Here is a 25,830-nt window from a genome sequence, read left to right on the forward strand (position 1 = left end):
CACATATGTCATCTTCAGATGGTCGTACATGACATGTAAACTGACTCTGTATCATGGCACGTCTTTGGACACCTCTGGAGACAAATGCGACCTCTGTCCTAAGTCTTTCCTTCACTTTTTTGCAACTCTTTTTAGCGATAATTTTAGCTTTTACTGCTGGTCGTAAGCTGCCATCGTTGGAGAAGTGGATAATTACGTGGCTATTGTATGATGCGATGACACATTTTACACTGGTGGGTGTAAATTTTGGCACTATATATGACTTTGTTCAAATCATGGACGGAAGGGAATAAAAAGTTTAAAAGGAGATAATTGGAAACCAGTAGAAACAAGCAGCAAAAGGAAGGTCAAGTCAGATAAGAAAAAATAAATATTTTTACGTTCTTCCCAAGAAAAAGTACTCATAGCCAATGCATGAATTTTTTTTGTAAGGATGGACCAATTGGAAAATTATTCTAGAATGTGGCATTCCCAAGCCACATGAATGTCCCATATTTTTTCCAAAAATTTTCCTTAAACTCTCTGTGGAGGAAATGTTTTTCAAGGCAGTGCACTATTAAATTTGTTAGAAATTGTTCATGACATTAACTTTCTGTACCCCCCCTCCCTCATTTTTTATGGTCCATCCCAAATAAAATAAGAATCAAAAAGCAATTTTCACCGAATAGCATAAGTTCATGTGAGGAAAAGGCAAGGAACCTTTTCCCTATGAAAACATTAGCTTGTTTTTGTATTAAATCTACGAAAAAAACCTTTTTACATTTTCTTTTTCCACAGGAAGGACCATTTGTGTACTTCTCTCTAACTGGAAGTGTTAATAACTCCAACCACATTCTGGCTGAGTTGTGTGAGTACCGGTAACTACACTATCAGTGTTGGTGAATGATACTTTTTATTAACTTCAATGGCTGTCATTGGTTCCAGTTGCTGTGGAACCAAACAGCTTCCTCATGTTAGATATGATTACAAATTAATTCTGATTTTAGGGAAGGAATATGGCAAAGCTGATTCAAGGTGGCTACACTCTGATCCAACAATTGTTTCACTAGAGATTCTGACAGTCTTTCTCACAGGACCATTAGCTTTGTTGTTGATTCATGCCATTTCTTACAACAAACATTACAGGTCTGTCTTGATATTTAACCCTTTACACCCTAAGATTGGTATTCATATTCTCCACACTGCTCTCTTTACAGATCCTATGCTACTGATTAGGAGAATTTGTTAGACTATCAGAAGCTTCTTAAATTGCTGATCATTTCCTTCATACTCATGACCCTGACATTTTATTCAAGGGTGATATTGTATGGAGAAATTAGAGGCCGGTCACTGTTTGGGAAATTAGAAGGAAATAGAGATCAAAACCAACATGAAATTGGTACACCCAAAGATGTCAAAAGTGGCCCCTATTTGAAAGCTGTAACATATCAAGGGGAAGTTTGAGATTGTGCCATTGAAAGAAACACTAAAGAAACATTTTCTTTTATTATCACAATTGTTCTGAGGTTGAATCCGATACTTGCAGGTAGAGAGGTTTTCTGGACAAATAGTTGTGCAGTTCCATTGATTTTTTTGTTGTAATATACAAGGATTTAAGCTAAATAACAAAAAAATTTGTGAAATTTGCAAACATACACAAGGTGAAAAAAAGGGGGGGGGCAGGGTTGTTACAGACACCAACACTTTCAGAATAGAGACCATAAAAATGAATGAATGAGTTATTGCAGTAGAAAATATATGCACATAATCAAAATGTTTGGCATCATTGAAGTTTATTTGTTTCACATCATTTCAACAGACATTTTGTACAGATCACTCTCTGTGTTTGTGAGCTGTATGGAGGTATAGTAATTGTCATTTCTTGTCTATCTGCTTATGATGTACAATTTTATTCTCCTTCTACAATGATAAATAATAAATGTTGCAACAATTATTTCTGTTAATAGGGATCATTATTTTTTCCAGGTTGGATGACATTTTGCCCTGAATGGTTGGTAGGCAGCCCTAGTTTAGACACAAGCTCTGCTTTGTACCTGTGGTGCTATTTAGTATTTTTTAATGGCTTGTGGGTCATTATTCCTTTTCTCCTTTTATGGCATTCTTGGAAGGAAATGGAAGAGCTGTTCACTGGTAAAACATCAGCAACAACCCAAAAGAAAAAGACATGAAAGCCTATAATTTGGCAGCCACAACATAGGTCAGCATTATTTAGCATTGGCTAGCTACAAGCATAACTCATTAGATGCAATGTTTCCTATCTCTGCTAGCTTCTACTGTGCACCTGAAATGCTTTCCAATGGCCGGTCAGTTCTTCTCAATAAGCAGCTAATCTGTTATTTTTAAGTCTTAAGTTTGTAATCATAGTCTACGGAAAAGATTTTGTGGAGTTTCTGTGTGCACAGGACCACACAAAACGTTTTTTAAAAAAAATGTTTGCTGCTGAAGAAATGAGAGTAAGTTGTAAGTGCAATAACTTTTGAAATGGAAATCAGCCGTACATGTACATCATTATCAGATTTTTTTAAGAAAAAATTCAACAATTTAGGCACCAAAATTGATTCTTAATCTTGGAGAGGAGGCATTTTCTTCAAGATGAACATTTTAATGTAGTTAGCAGACCATCAATTTCACATATGGCCTCACTTGTCTGTTCCAGAACTCTCCTGATCATAGTTTCCCTGTCACCTTGGCCTGAGCCTGGCTCAGTGCTGTCATTCTCAGTAGCATCCTGGTTAGAATCAACAGAAAACTGAACATTAGATACCCTGTACTGTACATTGTTAACAATAAGAGTCACTAGGAAACTAGATTTAATCAGTCCTTGGTCTGGAACCTTTCTGATTAAATGATTTTTTTTTAATCATTGTCTTCACCTGAATATCCTGAAACTTTTTTCCCACCAAATGTTCCACATGATTTTGATTATGAATATCTGAAGTACAGTTCAATCACTAAGTTAAGGATTGTAAGTAAAAATAATTACAAACTCCAATAAATCATATCAAAACATACCTGTGAATGAAGTGTCCTCACTGGTTACTGAACATGAAATAAATTTACTAGATAATAGTGGTGATCATTTTTATTAAGATGGTGAATTATTGTCTTGAGTTATCAACTATTGCAGGGTTCAGTTATTTTCAAGAGAGATGACACCAAGGATACAATTGAACGTCTTAATTTTTCCCATTTCAATGTCAACAGCCCTGTGGAAAATAACAAAATGTTACACTTTTTCAAAGCTTGCTAGTGCCATAGAGACATGTAATATTTCCCAAATCTGCTTCTTGATCTAGGTGTGTAAATTGTGATTCTCAGTGCTTTTTATGGTCAAAGTTTCAGGAGTCTAATATTCACCTTCTTCTCTCAGGGTCCCATATTGTGTCTTTGTAAAAGGTTCTCCTTTGTGAGGGTGTGGCAGCTACCCACTCTGCCCAATGCAGAGCCATTTCTGTATACCTGGACAAGAACAACATCAACTTAAGCAAATAAACAGGTCATGGCTAACAAAACTTCAACTTGTTTTGGCATCCTTGCGAAAAGTCTTAGCACAGGACAGCATTTTCTCAACCTTTTCACTCCCAGAAGTGATGAACATGTCACTTCTCCCTATAATATCCATTATATTAACCAGTAAACAAGTAATGAGAATACTCTAACTTACCAGGAAGAGGTTTTTATTTTGATCTTAGTCTAAATTCTTGTAACTTATTTACAAAAAAAATTTTTAGTAGCTAGAAGGGAGAATCAACAATCTGACACTGGGAATTTAAGGGTTAAGGGTGGGTTAATGCTATGTAGATTAAACTTAGATCTACATGTAACATGGCCAAGTGTGCATATATTATACTTAGTTTGGGTTGGCTTTATTGCCCCACAGGGAATTTTGGGCATTTACAACCTCACTATGAACCCTCTAATCCCAAAGAGTGACTAGCATCTAATTTCTCCTTACAATATCACCCCCAAATCACACATTCAGGTTGTGAGAATAAAGGAAATGGTCACCAACTAAAGAAGCTCTGGATTATCAAACAAATTCTCCTCCTCAGCAACTTAGGGAATGTATAGAAAACCAGTATGGAGTATATGTATATCGATGAAAGGGTGGAAAGGGTTAATGTCAGATTATTTCATTTTTATTTCTTTTGAGGTTCTCAATAAAATGTGAAGCATGCAACTGTAACAAATGGAAAGATAAGGGTAAAGCAAAGAAAGCATAAAATATTGGGGCTCTAGGTTTCAAAGTATGTATTGATCAATCAAGTGCTATCTTCTACTGAGACCACTTTGTACTACATTGGATATCCTAACATCATTACACTACCCATGTGGATAATATAACTTTGTCCAGAAATAAGCTACATTTTTTAATTGGTTTCCCTTTTACAACACTGTACCTTTTGTAAAAACCACACTGCTCCCCATCATTCAGTTTAAACTGCTGAACATTCCCATTTGAAAGAACTAGCTGACACCAACGGTTCTGCAGATCGTTTTTCTTGTGGTCACTTGAATTCCTTACATCCAGGATTGTCCTGTCATTAAACACAACACTGATGTGTCCATTTGAGTAAGCCTTGAATCTCCCTGTGCCCGGAACATCTGCAGCATCCACAAGATGTACTGGACAAGATGGCTTGGATAAAACAGTTGTAGATTTGGATGTCTACCATGGATTAAAAGTCATGTGGTGTATCAATAGTTGTTACAATTAATTAACATTTATGAATAGGTTGAATGGTGAATCAGCATTTTATACATTGAATTTTGCATCAATTCCTCAAAAGCCCACTAATGGCTTATGTATGAAGTATATTATACTCTTAGGGTGAAATTACACATCAGATAGCTCTTACTACTGAAACCTCAGAGGTTTCTCTCATTACCTTGTTAAATTTGTGAATGGTACATCCAGGTTAGCCTAATTTTACTGCAGCTGTGGTTTCTCTCATTGCCGTGTTAAATTTGTGAATGGTACATCCAGGTTAGCCTAATTTTACTGCAGCTGTGGTTTCTCTCATTGCTGTGTTAAATTTGTGAATGGTACATCTGGGTTAGCTTTTTTTCACTCTCGTAGTAAGTTACAAGATGAAAGGGGTTGTGCCAAATAATGAATAGAAACCCACATCAAGATCAAAGATGTTCAAATTTAAGTGATATGTAGTACATACAAGTATGTAAATGTTATTACTGAAGTATTTAATATCAAAATAAAATTAATTGATTAATTAATTAATTAATTCAAGATTCACCATAAAATATTAATCCTAATTAATGAAGTAAACCACACCTCTTTCCAGCAGCAGCGTTCTTCTCCTTGATACCCAGCATTCTTGAGGAATTCTATATATCTGACAAAACATAACATGGCTAGTTTTTGCACTGTACAAACAATACTGTAGTTCACTAGACAGAACAAATAAGACAGACAATACAGACAATAGACTGTGATGATGCAGAAAAATTACATTTAAGTCATGTTTGAGTGCTTTTAAAAAAGCTGCACCTTGTGGCCTGTTTCAAAAGACGACCAATGGAATATTCTGTCCTTTGCAGTAATCTGTGTGGAAGAAGTTTATCAGCAGAGTAAACTCGTTCTTGAATCTCAACTTCCTGTAAGCCAGTTTGTTCATTATTATGAACAAACCAGTGATCAAAATATCTTCCATTGGGTCGTTGTGACCTCATAACAGAGCCATCCACTGGGTGAATCTCCATGGTGAACAAGCCAGGTGACTGACAAAAAACTCTGTAGCCATGATTACAACCAATTTCATTAAAGAGTAAATTGTATATTTTAACAATGAAAGACTAGCAAGCTAACAAACGTTAGAATACATAGTATTTATCATTGGAAGAGCTGGCAGCTGGAAAACTTTAGAACTGAAACACACCTATAAGTAACTCCATCTCTCCAAATAACTTTTGGCTTCCAGAGGAACTCCCAGTTCAGGCAGCTATCATCATGTGGCATCTGGTGAGAGTTTAAAGTAAAAACTTATTCATCATGGGGAATGTAGATGAATTATAATCAAGAAAAAGGAATTTCTAACACCACTTTAATACTTGTGACATTGGCAAAGTGAAGAAGTGTCAGGAAAATAAGGGAATGCAGTTGAGAGGTAAAACATCAGTACTGACTGATACTGTGTCTGTGGATTACAGTTTGTTAACTAAATGAAGCAAAATGAATTAAGTTTAGATGACCAATGAGGTAACACCTGAATGTTCCATGTGTGAAGATGAGGAGCACTACATGTGACAGGCAGAGACACTGGCAAAGTTGTTTCTTTGTGCAGGGAGCAGGAAGGATCTTTGGCTTTGTTGTTGACTGCATCAAGAACAAGTTGGAGAGGATATTTCCATGCCTCAGGATAGGAAAATACTGAATGAATTTTTTCGTGCAAAGCAAAATAATGCTTCTGGCATTGCATCTCTGAGACTTTGTTTCCCATCATCTATCAAGTAAGAGAAGAAAAATGAAGCATGGAAACAGTGACTCTAGAAAGAGTAACATCAATCAATGGCAAATTTCCACTGTCACATTGTATTGACAGCCCACTGGTACCCATTGAACCTGGGGAAGGGAGGCAGACAGGAAGATTGAAGGAACTAAACAGTATAGAGATGGTCTATTCTGCCTAGCAATGAAAAGTAAGCGGTGAACTATAGTGTCGGCTCCCATTACAGCTATAGAGGACCTTGTGTGAACTGGCCACTATACCCTCCTATTATCCATAATCTCTACAAATGTACATACCGTAAATCTCTTTGCTGTCCGTTGTACATTTCATATACTGCTAGCTTTGAGAATTTGATTTTAATTCAAATATTGTTCCCTAGTTAGTTTTTAATTCAAATATTGTTCCCTAGTTAGTTTTTTCTATATTCTCGTCTCCTGTCTCTTTGAAATCTTTGAGGATGTACTTATATTGTAACGTGAAATAACTTGTTGATCACTGCTAGTAGTGAAAGGGTCCGTGAACTATCGAGGAATACTGTACACGTTACCTTGGTTGAATCGTATCTAACTTCTGCAAGAAACTTAACAATAAACGTTTGTCTGTGAGGCATAAGAGTTAAGCTTGCCAGACCATCGACAGACATGACACACGCTGAACCATCTGACATTGTTGTTATAAAACACGAGGAAGGTTCGTCAGGCCAACAACACTGCGTGACATCTTTATAACCGATCTAGAGAATTTCAATTTTGTTAAATGAATAACACGTATGAGCAATATATAGTCATGCAAACTACTACAGTACTAAGTAAACTTCCATCATACTCGAAGATGATGTACAAGAGCTATAAATGAAACGGAGAAATCACAAAAATTGCCAAAATATGGGACATGGCTAAATGAATTCACTGCGATCGTGGACCAACATACCTTAAGGTCCTGTGGATCTGTTAGTTCCTTACACAGGTATGGTCTATCCGCAAACAAGTTACGAATCCTGATAGCCTCTTTTATTTTCGATCGAAACGAGCTCACGGCAAATCTCGTCAGTTGACGAAACTGAGCAGAGCTACTCAAGGCTGTTTGACGATGAACAAACGCCGATCCACAAGGAGACAGTTCAATAGATGAGCCATCACTATACTTGATAAATAAACGATCGTTTTCGTACAGAACAATCAAATCAATTGAGCACATTTCACCACATCTTTTCAAATCTGCCGCCATTTTTTTGTTTTCTCAAAAAGCTAAGGCTCGGTTCCTCAGTTGGTGACGTCGTTTCGAGAAAGTACCGGCTACGCAAGCGCAGATTGCATTCAAAATTTCTACGTGGCTTCGATTGGAGATAAATATAGTGTAATATTCGGTACAAAAATATCACTTCGCGGTTCTGTAGAGCACTGTTGATTCTATACCTCACGCAGACATGTCTTCCGACTTTGGGAATCCTCTTAGAAAATTCAAGTTGGTGTTTTTAGGCGAACAGAGCGGTGAGTTTTCTGTGACAGCTTGGTGATGTTCGAAAAGTCAGTTGATCACTGTAATAAATGGTGGGTTGGACCCGGTCATTCTGGGTTTTAGTAAATGGTTGTGTTGTCTACTTTTAGTGGGAAAGACGTCTCTTATAACAAGATTCATGTACGATAGCTTTGACAATACTTACCAGGTAGGTTTTAGAGATTACTAGTTTTCAGCTGTTTAACAACTTTTTCCAAGTAAGATTCGTTTTTCCCGTCGAGTTTTCATGTATTTTACCCGCGAAACATGCTTGAAGGTTTAGTATTTACCCATATACGAGCTGATTATAATACTGCTTTTTGCATACTTAGCAATCCTTCCCTGAGTATCAATATTATTTTCGCTTTACTGTTCAGCGCAGTTGTGGTGGGAAATAACATAGCGGATCCCTTAGAGGAATCAAACGATTTAATCTTGTAAAATTTGTAAACTGAGGGTGACTTATTTTCCTGCCTGACTTAATGTCGGTAAAGCGAAATACCGTCAAGGGAGTTTTATTGATTACTAACCACTGAGAATAAAGCAGAAAGAAAAAAGCTAAAGATCAGTTTTCAATACGGTTTATTTTACTAGAAAGTAGAACAGTGAAGGAGAGTTTGAATTCAGGAAATGCTACTGCATATCATTTATATGTACATTGGTTTTGAAACCATTACAGGAAATCCTTTACTGTCGATCTTGCCTTAGTGTAAAGAAATTATATTCCTGACTTAGGGAAATTCAGATAAACATCAAAGCAATAAAGAAAACATTTACCTATGGAAATTTGGATGAATGTCAATGTATTCTTGAAAAGAAAACCTGAAACCTTGCATTTTATGTGGTGATGATATGATTACTCCATATCAATTAAGCTTTTACACCCTAACATCAGTAATCATATTCTCCATACTGTTCTCCATAAATTTCTTAAGGTGCTGAAAAGGAGAATTTGTTTAACAATTCACAGTTGTTGATCATTCCCTCAATTCTTGTGACGTTAATATGTTATTCTGGGGAGAAACTGTAAGGAGAAATTAGATGCTAGTCACTCTTAGGGATTAAAGGGTTAATTTCCCTTTTCTACAGGCAACAATTGGGATAGACTTTCTGTCAAAAACCATGTATCTTGAAGACAGAACGGTAAGTATTTAAAATTATTTGTATGTTGTTTAGATGCGAGTTAAATACTTAACTGCTAGACTTGGTATACTCTGCACTGTGTTTCAAATTAAAATGATTGTGGACTGAATGTGCATGAAAGGCTAACAAAACAGCATAGTATGAGAATCTGAGTGCTGGAAGTAACCATGGAAACTGTTACAATAACATGTATATAAGATAAAGTTAGAATACTTGCTATTTACTCGACCGATTAGATTATTGATAAGCTGGTATGCACTGTAAACTAAATCTTTGTTATGAGTGGTACTGGTTAGAAACAAAAGCAAAATTTCTGTTTAAATTACGTAGCATCCATTTTTGATGCACTCTTTAGTATCAGGTAAATCCTTACCTCAATTTCTGCTGTTATCTCAAATACAGGTGTAGAAATGAAAGAGTTAAGGTTATTTTACTGAATCCTGGTTGGCTATTGATCCTTAGAGGCCCTGTTTTTTATACATTTTTCATCAGTTTTTCTGAAAAGTTAATTTCAAGAATAACAAGGCTTTTGTAGCTTTGTTTGAGAAGTATATCCAGACTGTATTTGATTTACATGTACAGGTTAATCATATAAATGCACTCAGGCAGATGTTTGACATTGTCAATAAGTGGAATAAGAAGACAATTTGTTGATTTTTACTGCAGGTGAGACTACAACTTTGGGACACAGCAGGCCAGGAGAGATTTAGAAGCTTAATACCCAGCTATATCAGAGACTCAAGTGTGGCTGTAGTAGTTTATGACATAACAAGTAATGCAACATTTTGTTTTAACTGTACACATTCAACAATAACAACAGTAATGCCATTTTACATTTGAGCTACTTTGCAAGTCTCCTGTATCATTAACACATTTGATTACTTTGTTTTTAGACTATAACTCTTTCCAACAAACAGCAAAATGGATTGATGATGTTAGAACAGAGAGAGGGAGTGATGTCATTATTATGTTGGTTGGAAACAAGACAGATCTCTCAGACAAAAGGTAACACCCAGGTGTCTCTTAGTTAACTGCATGAAAATATGAACATACAAATAAATGTGATTTTACTGATACATTTATTTTGACATCAACAAATGAATATTATAAATAAAGAGACCTTATTTTAAGCCTCACTCTTATGTTTATTTTGACTTTGTAACTTTTCCTTGATCATGATCACCTCCCCTGTAGTTGTTTTATTGGATGTCACTGTTTTCCTAAGCCTGCTTTCACAAGCAGAGCATTCCTTTGTTTAGCTACAATTGCACTTTAAAATGTCAAGAGAGGAAAGCTACCCCCATATACATACAGTTTTGGTAAAGAGGATTAAAACCACTTTCTTCCAAGTACATTCAGCACTGTGAGGCAATGATCATCAACAACCATTTTCAGGTTTTGTAGGTGATAAAATTATTTCAACTTCACTTGTAACTTCAGTGATTCTCTGTGTTTGTTTATTGTTTGCTTTTTTATACATATACAGACAAGTTACAACAGAAGATGGAGAAAGAAAAGCAAAGGAATTAAATGTGATGTTCATAGAAACAAGTGCAAAGGCTGGGTATAATGTGAAACAGGTATGTTTCAAATGCTTCATTTGAAGAGGTAATTATAACAACGATTATCCTATAACCTAAACAACATGGAAATACTAAAAATGGAGCTGTGAGAGTCCAGTTCTTGATTCTGAAATCAGTCTGAAAATAGTTATTTCTGTCTCCGAAAAAAACTCTTTAAGTTAGCCTTTCCCTCTCTTTCTTTTCTCATGAAAAGAATTTATGATGTTTTCAGATACAAAGCATGTGGTCATAACAGGTGTATTGTTTTTCCAACAGCTATTCAGGAGAGTTGCTGCAGCATTACCAGGCATGGAAAGTACATCAGATAAACAGAACAAAGATGACCTTATAGAAGTTAGACTAAAGGACACACCACCAGAACCCCAACCGCAGAGTGGAGGCTGTGTCTGCTGATTATGTACCAAAAGCCAAGACTTTAGAGTGTCTTCTGTTGCAACTATTCTTCCTTCTAAAGTTTGAGACAAACTAGACAGACTTTGCAGCTCCAATAATTTATTGTTGGTTTCTAATAATGGGCTAATATTGCATGCTTTGCTGCAAAATTGTAGTTGCAAGGCTTCACTATGTTTATTTTTGTTTTAATTAAAAGAAGCCTTGGTGTGAATTCTGCTAGTCAACAAGTACTCCTTGCAGGAAATTGCATAGAATGGAAAATGAAGCAAAGTTTGTTTTTAATCATGGAAAGCCGTGAATTCAAATAGCAGAGGCAATGGCATTCTTATTTAGGAAAAACAATAATCATTTTTTATCACAAGAACATTAAAAAAAGTTAATACACATGTATCAGTACAGATACATAAACACAAAACAAAGCTTTCACTTAGTTCAATTACCACTTTTCTCAGTGAGAAATTTATAAAAGTTTTACAACTCTGAAAAAGCAAGTGATAAGTTTAATCCAAAGGGAGTTTCAATTTGCAGAACTGTTTTTTCTCAACCAAGCTTGTTTATTTAATGCTTAATTGACAAGCCTGATAACTCATTTAAAACTGTTTTATGCACCTGGCATAACCAGTAATCAGTATTCAATGCTATTTGACGGTGAATCAGAGGTTTCAATTCAGTTTTTCTCAAGTTACCAACAGGGGTGGAATAGGTGACTGTTGCCACTAAACAAGACCATAGAAATCTAAAAAAATAAAATCTGAAGAGATGAAGTTAGGAGCCTTAAACTCTTTTACTCCAAAGATCTTATTAGTTATTCTCCTTACTGTCTGCCATACAATTTTTATGATGAAAGTTTTGGGAATTTGGTATTTGATCAACAAAGTATTCCATAGCTGATATCTGTTTTTAATCTCGTCACTTGACTCCTTGATATTGTTTCAATCTTATAGGGAGAAATTCCATCTGGGTCACTCTTGGCAGTCAAAGGGTTAAGGTCATGTAAGCAGTAGTATAACTGTTTAAAACTGTCTTCATTGAAACCTTTCAGATAACAGTAACTTGTTACCTTAAGTCAGTATTTACGGTTATAAAGAAAAAGAAAATATAATTACATCAAGGTCCAAACTGGCATTACTGCATGTGATTGTATTATTTGAACTTTGGGGCATAGTATTTCTTCTAGTTTGATCAAAAGATTACTGATGTCAACCCTACAAAAAAAATTTTGTACCCTGATAATTGATTTGAATAGTGTGACATAAGTAATTATATTCTCAATATGTTTAGAAATGAGAAAAGACTCAAGGAAACCTTTGCTTGATTTGTTTGCCTAGTAGAATCGAGGAAAGGTGATGCATTTATGCTGATGGATAGTTTTTAGATGAAAGTTGCACTGCATGTCTGGCCTTTGCAAACTTCTGTTTGTTCATTTTCATATTTCAAAAGGTACATACAAGTAATATGCAAAATAACAAAGAAAAATCTCAAAGTAAGATATCAACCAGTTCATCTGTTGCGACCAATATTCCTAGATTATGTTCAGTGACTGACATGTTTTTATGTTTTGAAATACTTCACCTGTGGTTCTTTTGTTGTTAATCTTTAGCCAGATAATTTTCATAATTATTATTGTTGAAACTTGTTTTATAGAATAAATTCTGTATAATTTTGTTCAAAAGAAATCACTCGTTTGTGATCTTCGCGGATATATGGCGCATTTTTAGTTTTATTTGTATTTGTTTGTTTTTTTTTTCTCTCTCTGTTTCCTCCTATGCGTCATCAGGGCTTCTATAGAGAGGTACGCGGCATGCCTTGTTCACTTTTTTTCTTTGTAAGCTTCTAGGTTGATCAGTTAAGATGTACCTACACTCTAAGAGGCATTTCGCGTGGGAGGGGAAAAAGTGCCATTCCGGAACACTTCCCCACTCCCTTTTCAATAGTCCTAAGAGTCAGAATTCTTGACCACGTCAGAAATGATACGTGATCAAAGATGCCCAATTTTTGCCCAAAAAGTCAGACAATAAAAACCTGACTGGGATTTCACGTTAGCTAACATGGAGGTGTCAATCAAACAGGTAGAGAGGTTATTAATTACATTATTTGGCGGGTAATTCAAGAAAAACTAAAACAGGTGGCGACCAGTCGTGAAAACGAATGCGTTGTAACTAGCTTCAATGGATCTTTTTGTTTAGTCGCTGCTCTCAGATAGACGTGGCAGATAAAAGTACTGCTTCTTAACAAATGCACCAACGATCTATGATCTAAGAATCTTTTGGTCCTCAAGGGAGAATACCAAGTTTATTCATAACTGGAGGATAATTTGAATGGCGATAATTGTGAAATGGCATCAAGCGCCTCCATCTTCGATCTTTTCAAGGAAGCTTTTTGTGGCAACTGTCGTTCTTATCATCTTCATCGTTTACGTGTCCAACTTGGGAAAGATGATGAGCGTGACAGATGACGATGACAAAGAGTACATACAGTACATAACAGGAATGGGAAAAACAGAAAAATTCAGGTTTGTTGGTTTGAAGTGATGCAACAATAACCGGCGTGGCTGGGGTACAAAGGAAGGGGGGAGGGGAAAGGGCGGTTTTGGTGCAGATAATGAGGTAGGATTCTCGCAGCTCGTTGCACGAGCTTTTCTTTGGGGACAGCAGAGAAGCGAACGAGAGTTTCGATAGCTTTAATCTCAAGGATGTATATATAGAAACTCAAACAAGTGTCGAATTTTTAATCCTAAAACAACTAATTGATAGAAAATGTTTTTGCTGGGGTTTTTAACTTAGAAATGCCGCACAAACGCAAAATGAACTCGAGGAGTAATACCTCGACAATTCAGAACAAGTCAATTAAAAAATAAAAAAGTGTCATTGGTTTCAATTGATTGTTTATTAAGCTTACTTAATACAGCAAAAAAAGAAACCCTTACGTCTGAAAGGAAAGAGAGACCAATGATAGTTTATCTTTTATATTCTTTCCTTAATTGAGGATACTAATTTCTTGTTGTTTTTTCTTTCAATCGACAGTACCACGCCAAACACCTGTCAACCAAAAGAACACGTGCTTTTCTTGAAAACCCACAAGACAGGCAGCAGTACAATCACAAACATACTCAACAGATATGGAGACTTTCACAACTTGACTTTCGCTCTTCCCCAAGATGGTTTCTTTAATTTCTTCTGGCCTCTGTCGTTCGAAAGTACTTTTATAGCGGATCTTAAAGGTAAAAGACCGAATATTTTCTCCAATCACGCGAGATGGAACAGAAAATCGATGACTGAGCTGATGAGACCGAATGCAGTTTTTATTACCATCCTTCGAAATCCTGTCTCGCAGTTTGAATCAACGTTTTCTTACATGGAATTTGCTCAGTTGCTTAGAATCAAAGATTCAAAAAATTCCTTAGCGACTTTTTTTGTCGATCCTATCAATACCTTGGCAAAACTCTCAGATCTTTCAGAATCTGGATCTGTCTTTCCATATCTAAACTTGCTGAAAAATGGACAATTTTTTGACTTGGGATTGGAAAAAGAGCAATATTTTACCGATAAAAAGATAAAAGAGGCGTTAAATGAAATCGATGGAAGTTTTCACCTCGTCCTCCTGATGGAGTATTTTGACGAGTCACTCATTTTACTCGCCCGAGAGCTCTGTTGGGATATTCGAGATGTTGTGTATTTTAGGCTCAACCAACGGAAATCCTCCGACGCTAATACAAACCTTTCCGAAGAACTTGTGCAGAAGATTCGGCAGTGGAACAGAGCTGATGTATTACTTTATAATTATTTTAACAGAACGTTTTGGAACAAAATTGAAAAGCTCGGGAATGTGTTTTGGATTGACGTTCATCGCTTGAGAAATTACAACAAGATGTTGGAGGAAGAGTGTTTACTCCCTGGGGAACATTTTGGAAAGGCGTACGCCAAGCAGTCGAAGTTTATCAAGGGGTACGCTTTGAAGGAGAATATCACTCCTCAATTGAGGCTTCTTTGTGGAAAAATGATAACCAATGAGATTGACTATATGGAATATTTAAGAAAAAAAGCCTTAAATTAGAACTTACTGCAGCTGATCACGATGCGTTCCCTATTTTTCTTATATCTGGGTAGCATTGAAAAAGAGTCCGGTAAAAAAAAGTACTGACATTTTATTATTTGAACATACGACTAAATTGGGTCGTTATTTCGTACCCAAAGTCGTTTCTTGCCCAGTCGTATCTAATCCAGCTGGTTACGATTCGTATGCAGGTACGGTGGGGGAGTATAACAAGGTGATTTGGTTTTATCAACTGAGTTAATAATCAGCCACCGTAAATAGCTTTAAGCTGATGTTTCGAGCGATTCATATCCAGTCAGTTGAATCGCTTGGTATACATTAAGTATTTTACAGCAAGATTAGGTTAGACTAAATGAATAAACGAAAATAAATGAATTTATAATTTCATTTTACCATACTAGGGCAATGGATCACGTAAAATAAGTCACGGTATTACACTGTAGAGCAGGGCAAAAATACGTATAGAAACGGTCCGTGCGATCTAGATGTGACAGATTTTTAGACATGACTTTTTCAGCAAAAAGCTTCAAGCACACAACAATATTTTGGTTATCAAGAATTCTTTTTGGTTTCTTTTGTGGTTTTTTATTTCTTCTCCCACATACTCCTTATGCGATCGGTATGATGATGATAGAGTGGAAATTGAAATTATTTGTTTTAAGTCACAAAAATGCAATTTCATTTAATCAAAGAGGGGCGTTGAAGCTATATAACTCAGTTTTCCGCTTGAAAATTACGTTCCTCGGTCTTCAAATTACTCGCTACCTGTTTCTTTTGGGATTCTGCGCAGTAGAGGTTTTCATTTCAAGTTTAGGATCCTCTTTTTACGATCATGGAGGATATAATTGAGGAAAAAATGCATGGTTGTGCACTTTTTTGTAGAGGAGGCATTGTGAACATTGCATAAGCTATCTCTTACCCCTTTGGCTCGTGGCTCAGAATTCCTGACAACAGAACTTTCCTTCTAGTTAATTAAGAAAAATGATCCATTAGTTCAGAGCCCTCGCAAGTATTTTTGAATCTTTGATGGAGTAGTTACTGTTTGCGCAAACACGCTCAGTCGAGCAGCCTATGTTTACGTTGTGGCCTGTTCCTACCCAGACTTCCCACGGCTACGCAAATAATCTGTGGTGAGGTCATGTGCTATTACTATTTATAGGGTGTGTAAATCACTTCTAAACATGTCGCTGCAACAAGGATATCAAACGCAACCTGTGCAGCAACAACCAGGTATTTTAAAGCTTTTCTTAGATCTCCAAACAAAACGATCGTGATTGCGACTGTAGGTAATGTTTCATGTCTTGTAACTGAGAGAAACTTATTTAAAATATTCACTGACTTTCGCTCTCGGAGAAAGAGTAGGTACTTGATGTTTTGCTTCCTAATGGTCTTAAAGTTTTTAAGTAGTGTTATTAACAAAACAGAACATGACAACAAACACGAGCAAACTAACGAGCGTCAGCTGAAACACAACTTTCTTCATGTGAAGCAAATGTGCGTGGTTTTTTCGGTAATCGTGTGATTTGCATGCGATCAATTTGGTTTTGCCCCGTTTATTGTTTAACTGCTGCTTTTGCTGTCCATGAAATCAAAGTGAAGTTGACATACAAGTTGTGCCCTACTCCATTAGGTCCTTCTATCGATTGGTTATAAAACTGCTGACGTTTTTGAGTGTTAATGCATTATGATATTCACAAATGCCATTTCATTTTTTGTTAGCACAAGGTTTTTAACGACTTCACATCCGATTGTTTATAGTGTAGAACGGTTCTTTGCAGGTAGTACGTGCACAGGCTCAACATTTTCCAACAAATTTCCTCAGAACTAAAACGACAAAAAACTGTACGCAAGACGGCAATCAACTCTAGAAAATTGTTAGTTTACTTCACAACTGATGTTGAGATGGACTTTGAAAGGGGATCTATTTTAAGACCTGCACTTTGATGGCAGTCTAGGATTGCATGATATTCCCGTGTTAACCCCTCCACGATTAAGTGATACACTTTGCAAAACAAGCTTGAGACTGTGTGATATTTCTGAGAAAGCATAGAGAATTATGTAGTTGGAATGATAGTCATTTGAGTAATTAGTAAAAAAACAATAATACCCCTCAGGGTTATTGAACATTTTTGAATAATTGAAAGTTATTTCTTTGGATGGTAAGCATGACTAACAACCCAAACTGCTTCATCCATAAGTCTTGCTTGTGGAAATAGCATATGTGTAGAAAAACAAGCATAGAACTGGGAAATTAAGCAGCAGTACAGCAGTGACATTGTTTTGGAAATTAAGAGACATTGTTGTTGTTATGACTGTGAATATATTAAAATCCAATCTGTGAACTGCAGTTTAAGAAATGAATATGAAAGTGATTTTTGCAGTAATGAACACTACTCAAGCAGTAGTGAAAACATAGCTTGAAAAAAATTGTTTTCTAACATAGAGTAAGAAGAAAAGTGACCTTGTATCTGTTTTGTAACATGGCTACCTAAAGAGCTCTGAAATGATGTTTATGGTACCTTTTATACCAGCAAAACTACAGCGGAGTCTTTCTGACTCAGACTCACTGAATTCAGTCTTTATGTAACTCAAACTTCCTATTCTTTCAAACTGTTGGTTGCTGGACAGGTAATTCTGTGTCAACAACTGAGTTGAAATGTAAATTGGCCACCATAAAGAGTTTAAAGGCTGACATTTCAAGCATTAGCCCTTCATCTATGGCTTTGATGAAGGATTAATGCTTGAAATGTCAGCCTGTTAAATCTTAACGGTGACAATCTTTGCAGGAGTTCCTGGACAGGCAAATTGGATGCCTGTTCCTCAGGCACCAATAGGCTGCCCCCCAGGATTGGAATACCTGACTACAGTTGATCAATTGCTCATTCAACAACAGGTTGAGCTTCTAGAAGGTAATTTGAAGAGAGTGAGAAATGTTCATTTCAGTTGCAACTTATTTTTCAATGTGCCATCATGAATTGAAATCAGCAGGCTCCATAAAAAAGCTGAAACAAAGAGGGCAACTTTGAATATTTTATCAGTAAGATTGTTTATTAAGGGTAAATATGAATGTTGTCCTTTCAACAAGCTTTTCCTCAAAATATTTGACAAACTCCTCTTACTGTTTGGTTAGCTGGAAAGGACATAATATTGTGATCCTTGGATAAAGATTGCTGAGATACAGAATTTGGAGTATTAGATGATCAAGCAAGGAGTGATGGGATGAGTTTGCAGAAATGTTATTACTCACATCTGTAATGGCATTGTCTGTTTTAGAAGGGATCTCCTGATCAGACTCAATCTTTTACATGTGATATGATTCTTGGTATAGTCAAAATATTTCTTAAGTATCATAAGGGATTAAGGTGGCTTTAATCATATTTTATTCATCAAATGATTGTAAAAATTAACTTTAAAATGTGGACTGATCTTGAACATTAGTTGCAAACATTTTTCTGTTTGGATCAAGTTGATAACTTTGTGCAAGTGACTTCCAGCTTAGCTCTGGTAGGATGGTTTCTATACCTTGATGGCCAAACCAGTCTTAATTTAAGTGTTATACCATAATACATGTTTTTCTTTTTCCTTATTTTCTCTTAGCTTTCACTGGATTTGAATCCAACAACAAATACAAGATATGTAATTCCATGGGTCAACAAGTATATTTTGCTGCTGAAGGTAATTTTGCTAGTGTTGTTTCTTTCAATTTACTATAATTTTAAATAAAATAAACTTGATACATTTTTAACACTAGCAGTATTTTTTCAGACACTGACTGCTGCACTCGACAGTGCTGTGGTCCTGGGCGTCCATTTGAAATGAAAGTTTTTGACAATATGCAAAGAGAAGTGATACACCTCTCCCGACCCCTCAGGTGCCAGTGCTGTTGTTGTCCTTGTTGTCTTCAGGAGATTGAAATACAGTCCCCACCAGGGACAGTTATTGGTTATGTGGAACAGAAGTAAGTGAATATGGTAAAACATCTTCATTTTCATCACTGAGCATAAAAGTTACAATCTTTCCTATTCTTCTTACCAACCAAAGGCTTTCGAAAATACAGATCCAAGCTGTTTCTGGAATGTGTGTCACCTATGAGCTCATCGAAGGCAAGAGCTTAGACCCTTTGATCAGAGTCCAGTGTGCAAATAGTGAAATGAATATTACAAATAAATATTAAGTGGGAAAAAAAAATGCTCAAATGGTAAGAGGCAGACATTCAAATGGGCAGCATGGCAAAGGGTGTGAACAGGAACCACCAGATTATAAGCCCAGCCCCCTTATCCCCTTGCTACACCCAAACACTCAGCCATGCTGCAACTTAGCTTCACCCAAACTACTCAGCCATTCTTTTTCTGCCACTCTCAAACTACTTTGCCATTTTTCAGTTCAGCCATACCCAAACAACATGGCCTGATGCTGTTCAGCCATACCCAAACAACAACACCTGATGCAGTTCAGCCATACCCAAACAACATGGCCTGATGCTGTTCAGCCATACCCAAACAACATGGCTTGATGCAGTTTAGCCACATCCAAATGACCAGGCCATGTAGTAGTCTGCCTTACTCTGACCACTTTACCCCTTACCCTTTACTTACAATTCATGATTTGATTTTGTGACCATAGGTGGACATGGTGGAAAGCCAAATTGGAAATTCAAGATGCACAGCGGCAGCCTATCATGGTAGTCAATGGGCCGTGCTGCCCTTGCAGTTGTGGATCGGATGTTGAATTCCCTGTGAGTCGAGTACTGCTTATTCTGCAGCCTAGTGTGATTAGATAACGAGAAAGGGAGGGGTGAGAGAGTGACTATGTCCATGCTTCATGTTTGTAATGGTTTCTGAATTGTGTTTAGTTATGTGTTCTTTTGAAGAGATATCTTGTTCCCACAGCTCAATTCTTTGGATGGAAGCAGTGAAATTGGAATGATCAGCAAGCAGTGGACTGGACTCGCAAGAGAGATGTTTACTGATGCTGAGAACTTTGGAGTGCGATGTAAGGACAGAGCAGAGATATTTTCCTTTGAAAAGTCCATGCAATGAAGTACAAAGAGATTCAAAATATTTCCGTTATACACCCAGGGCTTCCTCGTCAGATCACGGTGAAATGGCTCGTTTCTGAGATTACACTTCACCGAATCTCCCCTAGGCAAAAATTTTGCAAGGTTCATATTAGAAAGCGGGTAAACTTAGTTTCTTAGATCTTGGTTTTGCTTAGGTAGCCTACGTCGCCCCATCTCACTGTCGCCCCGTCACGTCGCCCCCAAGCTGGTAACTTCGTCGCCTCGTATTACACGGTTTGAAACAAAAAATATTGGAAATATTTTTGGGTTATCTAAAAAACAAAATGAAGCGTGAACAAAATGAAATTCAGGAAAAATTATACCCAAGTGTTAAATGAAGAGGCTAGACCTTTTCTTTCCTATTTGCCTCAGGTTTTTAATTCAGTTTTTTATTTCACTCTTTGTTTTTTGTCAGTCCCTTTGGATCTGGACATCAAGTACAAAGCCATACTAATGGGAGCTACCTTTCTCATTGTAAGTACAGACAGAGCGCACGTTACATTTCTTACAACTGCAAAAGTTCTGTGCCACGTCAGCGATTTTGTTTAGGGAGATTCTTGTGAGTTTAAGAAACATTTAAAATATTACTTCCGTTGAAAGACTGAAATTTTTCTCACCTACTCAAATTTTTGAAGATGGTCGATGACCTGAGCTACGTTTTGGCGTCTTCTTTGATCTGCTACTAAATAGACGCACGGAAAAAGGGAATATTTTTGTGTTATATTGTAGTTATAAAGAAGCAGAATTTTGTTAATGGTGATGTAATTTATGCTTTTTTCCTCCCTTGGATCATTTGTAAGATCAAATAAAAATGTGTGTGTCATTCAGTATACTATTTAACCCTTAAACTCCCATGAGTGACCAAGACAGAATTTTCTCCTTACAATATCAATACAATATCAACCAGATAAGTGATGAGAATACAGAAAAATATCAATTTGGGGATGATTAGTTGATCCAATACTAAATTCTCTGATCTAACATTTTAAGAATTGTATGGTTGACAGTGAGGAGAATGACAAATTTGATCTGGGAGTTAAAGGGTTAATTACCTCTATGTGATGAGAATATCAGCAACACTCGGCGCCGCCTTATGTACCTTTTTTTTGTTCTCACTACGTTTTGTCGTCATCCGGGATCTATCACTGGAAAAACACGTCCTGCAACATTGCATCAATTTGATTCTAATGACTTGATTTATTTCTTAACTTTTAGGACTTCATGTTCTTTGAACACAGCAACAACTAAACGATCGTGTGAATTTTCACCTGCAGCCAGTTTAAAAAGAAGGAAGATTATTTCAGGGCACCTCGTAGATGATCAACGCTACAGTCTTGAACATGTAATAAATGCACGTATATTCTAAGACATGTTATCTGCTTGACACCTTTGTAAGCTTTAAACTCCGGCAATATCAATTAGTAACCCTCCCTTCTCTAGTCACGAACAGTACCTTGTTTATTAGTGGAGAGAATTTTGTGTTCAATCAAGGAACGCCTTGCAACTGATGAAGTGTCTCTTCTCCTTACCTTTTCGCGGAACAAGGTATTGAAATTGGACGGGGTAGTTACATGTTTGTGATTTCTCAGAGTAAAAGGGTAAAATGCCGATAGGATTTTTTTATGCAAGTTAAATAATAGAACAAAATGTTAACGTTGACACTTAAAATGTACAGGCTATATTGTGAGGAAATAGCTGAAGGATTTTGATCAGAAGATTCATGTCTTCTCGGACAGGCTAAAAACAAGATGATAGAGAACCTGTATTTCTTGATGAACTGCGTACACCTGTGTTTTCTCGCTATAGCAGTAAGTTCATACACGTTCGTGGGAGTAAATTACTTTATACATAATTATTGCACTGTGTATCAATAAAAATGTTGCAGAAAAACCTTAACGTTATCCAGCAGTTGGAATATACAGTTATTAAGGTGCGCTACCACATAGCCTCTACATGACTAAGACTGTTCATCTGACTCGTCCTGAGGCTTTTACCTTTTTGATAGAGGGCGTGGGAGGAGATTGTTTGGTCACTTTCAAACTTGAGAATCATTTTGCATTGAGATACGAAACACTGATCGACGGAAACTAGCGTTGTTTCCACTTTTCTGGCGTTAAGCCGCGTCTTTTTTCAAAAATTTTGTAATGTTTAGGACATGGTAGTCTACTAACGCAGAAAAACTACCTCATAAATCACACGACCTGTTCTTCCTGCTGCTAGAATACCTAGCGTGTTCCGTCTCAGTTTCAGGCCCGTGGTCGGTGAAACGAGCGGAAAATACTGCCGCTTTTTTTTTTCCTTACGAAGCGATGCTCAAGTTTGTTTCCACCTAACGAGAGCTCAGATGGCTTGAAAATTCTGATGTCCTTTGTACCTGTACCCTACGATGTCACGCAATGCCTTAGTAGTGTTACGGAATAATCTGTAATAATTTTAATCCTACTGTTCCAAATAAAAAAGTTTAAGGTTCTGCGAGACCCTGGGGACAAGCTTCTGTATCCGGTAATTTTCTGGGAACTGATTGTTCTAACCGGCTACCGGCTTTGAGGTTTATCATTTGTTTGTATCACGTGATCGCCATAGTTCTAGGAATTCCCTCCCTGCAGTGATGCGTGTGATGTTCGGTATTCACTTCAGAAGCGAGGTATAAAGCTAGACAACAGAAATGGCCGGCAATAATTTAGAGAGCGAAATCCGTACTCTCAGAGAAAAACTCAAGAACTATAAAGTTGGAAATATCGAGGGCTTGCATTCTTTCTCAGACGCTCTCGAAGGAGAAATGGAAGGATTGCAGATACGGCTGGCCGTGTTTGGCATGACTGGTGCTGGGAAATCGTCGCTTGTTAACACGATTTGGAAGACTTTATACGGCCGAGAAAATGCCCCTGCAATAGAACAATCATCTGGAGCCGAAGGAACACAATTACTGGAAGATTTTCATTCGCAATCGGGGACAGAAGATGACCGTGGCGGCTTTGTATTCCATGACACAAGAGGTTTTAACTTCGATTTTAACAGAGCTGAAGAAAGTAGGTATTTAGTTTAACTGTTCTTGTTACCTGTAACATTTGATCAGTTAACAAAGCCTTCAAGCCTTCAAGCCTAGCGACATTTATTTTCTAATACTGAGAGAATTCGTCAAGCCGACAACAATGGTCGGCTTGACGAGGGGCTAGCCCTGAAAGTCGTCGGCCTTGAACCCTTTTACGATGGCCAATTTACATTATCAACTCTGTTGACAAAACCAAATTATCACGTTAAAAAAAACAGCGATCCGAAAGTAACGGCCCTGATGGTTTAAATTTTTTCAGGGTAGTTGAATTTCATTTTACTTATGGGAAGCAAAATATATTCATTCAAAGTCATTATTCAATTTCAGCTTTCGGTTTCTACGCCAAAGGCGGAAGTAGTGTGTAACGCAAGATTTGACAGGGCTTGCGTGACATGGTCGAGAATTAATGTTACAATAGGCATCCGCTTTAAAGTACCTTCAATTGCCAATTTTGTATTTAACCCTTTAAGAAATTACAAACAGAGAAGTATTGTATATGACTAAAGCAGCTACTCCAGGAGATTCTCAGAGTGAGAAAAATAGCAAAGAGCTGACAAACTCCTTTGACTCTAATCAGTAAAAAAAAGCTCCGAACTCTTAATCTTTTCAACACCCCCTTGGCCGTCGTTGTAATTCTCTCTCCAATATATTTTTCACTGATTGTAGTTAGGGAATCTGGTGCTAATACTGGTGGAGATAATAAAATGGTACATAATGAGAAAAACCGTACGATATATTCCGTTGTATGATTTGCGTAGCTTCCAGTTATGTTTAAAAAAAATCACTGAAAATATTTCCTTTGCCTTTAGATGAACTCTTCAGAATATTATACGGCATCGTTTCTGTGGGACAGCTTATAGAACGAGGAGACTGGGCTGAAAAAATGGCCGAAGACGCTGGTCAAGCTGCTCACAGACTCGAAAAGCCTCCGGTTGCAGACCAAGTTCATGTGGCATTGTGGGTAATCAAGGCTAACGACATTCGTTTCGTGAATGGCCAGTATCTAGACAAGTTCAATTTCGTGAGGCAAAAATTAAACGCGGAAGGTGAGAGTTGGTAACTAAACATCTTTGCTTTGTATTTGTGCCAAAGTTTTGATTATAATCACTGTAAACCCCAAAGGAACTCAACCGGGAACTCAAAGGGGCCAAAGATCGCCTTCTCACGTTACCCATAATGAACACATACAATTTTTTTTTTTTTTCAATTGAAATTTTGATCTCATTCCCAACTAGTATTATTATTATTTCAAAAATTCGAGTTTTGTTATTCCGAAATAAACATTTCCAGGGAAATAATCCGAGAAACTAATTTCTCTAGTGAACAACTGGAATCCTTGCCGAAAAAAATCCGAGTTGTTTGATTTACACCCTTACCCCACCCATGGTTTCATGGCATTTTATCCTTGGCCAAAGAAATTCTGAGACATTCCAGAGACTCCATTTCCAAGCATTACCCCTGTTCGTCTTTGAGTTCTCTTTTTTTAATGTATTTTTGAAGGTGTTACCATAATTACGGTTTTAACCCACGATGACAAATTGGACTCTGAAGAACGCAATGGAGCTAAAAAGAACGCCATGGAAGTGACCGGAAGTAAGAAGGCTCAAACATTTGTCTTTGCTAATTGGTTGGGAGAACAGGAAGAATACGACGTCAGGTACCAACGGGAGGTGTTGAAAATGTTGCACACTGCTCTTGGGTGCGGTGAGCGCTCTGTGCGGTCTCGGCAGATTCAACGGAAACTTAGTAAACAGTGAAAGACACTGACTGATAGCGAAACACTTCGCGTTTTAGGGTAGAGCTTCATTTTTATTTGTGAATATAGCGATCTTTTTTATGACATTGAAAGCCTTTTATTATTTCTTCTGGTCTGGATAATTGCTTTGAAGTGACCTCCCCCTAATCGGAAGTAGTGCAGTGCGCCGTAGCAGGACAGCGAACTTGCTTTTCTGTGAAAGAAGTCTTTCGTTTGAAGAACGTACAAGGCTTTTCTGTGACTTCAATTTAAATTCAGTTACAAAATTGTAGCCAACTTTTTATTTGATGAAAGCTAATTCTCAATATGTATTCAGCTCTCGGCTTTTTAGGAGACAAGAATTAGTGATCTATTCAAACTGGTCTCACTTGCTTTCACACAATGAGAAAGGGGAGGCCTGGGGTGGGAACTCTCAACAGCACTGTAGAGAGAAAAGGTTGAGATGGGAGGAAGGGTAAGAGTAAAAATTGTCGAGAGAGACTGGGAGAGAGTAAATGAAAGCAGATGATTGGACAAATATGAAGCCACTGTCAAAACGCTATTTCACGGACGTACGAGGCAAATCGGATTCTACTTGAAGACAATCGAGTGAGACCGCTGAGAATATTACAGTACACAACGTATAAGCGAGCACTATTTCAGTAACACATAGTTACCTTAGTCATAACTAGGATAAACGTCAATGAAATGGTTTATAAAAGTCAGCTGAAACAACTAAAAAAAGGGATTTTCATTTATTAAATATTATTATCATTAAATGCTCGTCCTTGGAAAAATTGTGATGGTATTCTTTTCATATTAACCTATTATGTCTTATCACAAATCAT

The 25,830-nt window shown here is 37.0% G+C and overlaps 6 protein-coding genes across 10 annotated transcripts; 5 read left to right on the forward strand and 1 right to left on the reverse strand.

Moving 5' to 3' along the window:
• The first annotated feature begins 19 nt into the window (after positions 1 to 19).
• LOC131790009 (emopamil-binding protein-like) lies at positions 20 to 5,036 on the forward strand. 3 transcript variants are annotated; one of them, XM_066169092.1, is made up of 7 exons: positions 54 to 233; positions 778 to 847; positions 987 to 1,125; positions 1,799 to 1,842; positions 1,966 to 1,990; positions 2,109 to 2,197; positions 3,371 to 5,036. In XM_066169092.1, exons 1-6 carry the CDS (start codon positions 54 to 56, stop codon positions 2,176 to 2,178), a joined length of 528 nt encoding a protein of 175 aa, XP_066025189.1. In that variant the 3' UTR covers positions 2,179 to 2,197; positions 3,371 to 5,036. The 3 variants fall into 3 exon arrangements, with proteins under 3 accessions (XP_058963206.2, XP_066025189.1, XP_066025188.1); XM_066169091.1 differs by lacking the exon at positions 3,371 to 5,036 and having other exon boundaries at positions 2,109 to 3,011; XM_059107223.2 differs by lacking the exon at positions 3,371 to 5,036 and having other exon boundaries at positions 20 to 233; positions 1,966 to 3,011.
• LOC131790109 (uncharacterized protein C5orf34 homolog) lies at positions 2,588 to 7,840 on the reverse strand. Of its 3 annotated transcripts, XM_059107321.2 has the most exons (11): positions 7,398 to 7,840; positions 7,015 to 7,200; positions 6,225 to 6,461; positions 5,898 to 5,977; positions 5,510 to 5,752; positions 5,294 to 5,354; positions 4,401 to 4,669; positions 3,358 to 3,459; positions 3,166 to 3,206; positions 2,874 to 2,932; positions 2,588 to 2,728 (listed from the first exon to the last, which is right to left on the reverse strand). In XM_059107321.2, exons 1-11 carry the CDS (start codon positions 7,692 to 7,694, stop codon positions 2,588 to 2,590), a joined length of 1,716 nt encoding a protein of 571 aa, XP_058963304.2. In that variant the 5' UTR covers positions 7,695 to 7,840. The 3 variants fall into 3 exon arrangements, 2 of the variants coding, with proteins under 2 accessions (XP_058963304.2, XP_066025187.1); XM_066169090.1 differs by lacking the exon at positions 5,510 to 5,752; XR_010718031.1 differs by lacking the exon at positions 3,166 to 3,206 and having other exon boundaries at positions 2,640 to 2,728; positions 2,874 to 2,951.
• On the forward strand, positions 7,772 to 12,726 carry LOC131773990 (ras-related protein Rab6). Its single transcript, XM_059090023.2, has 7 exons — positions 7,772 to 7,957; positions 8,075 to 8,133; positions 9,054 to 9,107; positions 9,774 to 9,879; positions 10,001 to 10,112; positions 10,594 to 10,687; positions 10,946 to 12,726. The coding sequence occupies exons 1-7, from the start codon at positions 7,894 to 7,896 to the stop codon at positions 11,081 to 11,083; spliced, it is 627 nt and encodes a 208-aa protein (XP_058946006.1). The 5' UTR covers positions 7,772 to 7,893; the 3' UTR covers positions 11,084 to 12,726.
• A 176-nt stretch (positions 12,727 to 12,902) lies between these two features.
• On the forward strand, positions 12,903 to 15,152 carry LOC131790654 (galactosylceramide sulfotransferase-like). The gene is made up of 2 exons (XM_059107927.2): positions 12,903 to 13,595; positions 14,107 to 15,152. Exons 1-2 carry the CDS (start codon positions 13,402 to 13,404, stop codon positions 15,134 to 15,136), a joined length of 1,224 nt encoding a protein of 407 aa, XP_058963910.1. The 5' UTR covers positions 12,903 to 13,401; the 3' UTR covers positions 15,137 to 15,152.
• A 1,083-nt stretch (positions 15,153 to 16,235) lies between these two features.
• Positions 16,236 to 22,091, forward strand: LOC131777154 (phospholipid scramblase 2-like). The gene is made up of 8 exons (XM_059093414.2): positions 16,236 to 16,366; positions 17,923 to 18,045; positions 18,734 to 18,811; positions 18,902 to 19,094; positions 19,760 to 19,871; positions 20,026 to 20,128; positions 20,611 to 20,669; positions 21,411 to 22,091. Exons 1-8 carry the CDS (start codon positions 16,318 to 16,320, stop codon positions 21,441 to 21,443), a joined length of 750 nt encoding a protein of 249 aa, XP_058949397.2. The 5' UTR covers positions 16,236 to 16,317; the 3' UTR covers positions 21,444 to 22,091.
• A 688-nt stretch (positions 22,092 to 22,779) lies between these two features.
• On the forward strand, positions 22,780 to 25,779 carry LOC131790739 (uncharacterized). Its single transcript, XM_059108044.2, has 3 exons — positions 22,780 to 23,224; positions 24,057 to 24,293; positions 24,748 to 25,779. Exons 1-3 carry the CDS (start codon positions 22,861 to 22,863, stop codon positions 25,002 to 25,004), a joined length of 858 nt encoding a protein of 285 aa, XP_058964027.2. The 5' UTR covers positions 22,780 to 22,860; the 3' UTR covers positions 25,005 to 25,779.
• Positions 25,780 to 25,830: the final 51 nt, after the last annotated feature.

The sequence above is a fragment of the Pocillopora verrucosa genome, chromosome 6, assembly GCF_036669915.1.
Source record: "Pocillopora verrucosa isolate sample1 chromosome 6, ASM3666991v2, whole genome shotgun sequence".
Lineage (NCBI taxonomy): Eukaryota > Metazoa > Cnidaria > Anthozoa > Scleractinia > Pocilloporidae > Pocillopora > Pocillopora verrucosa.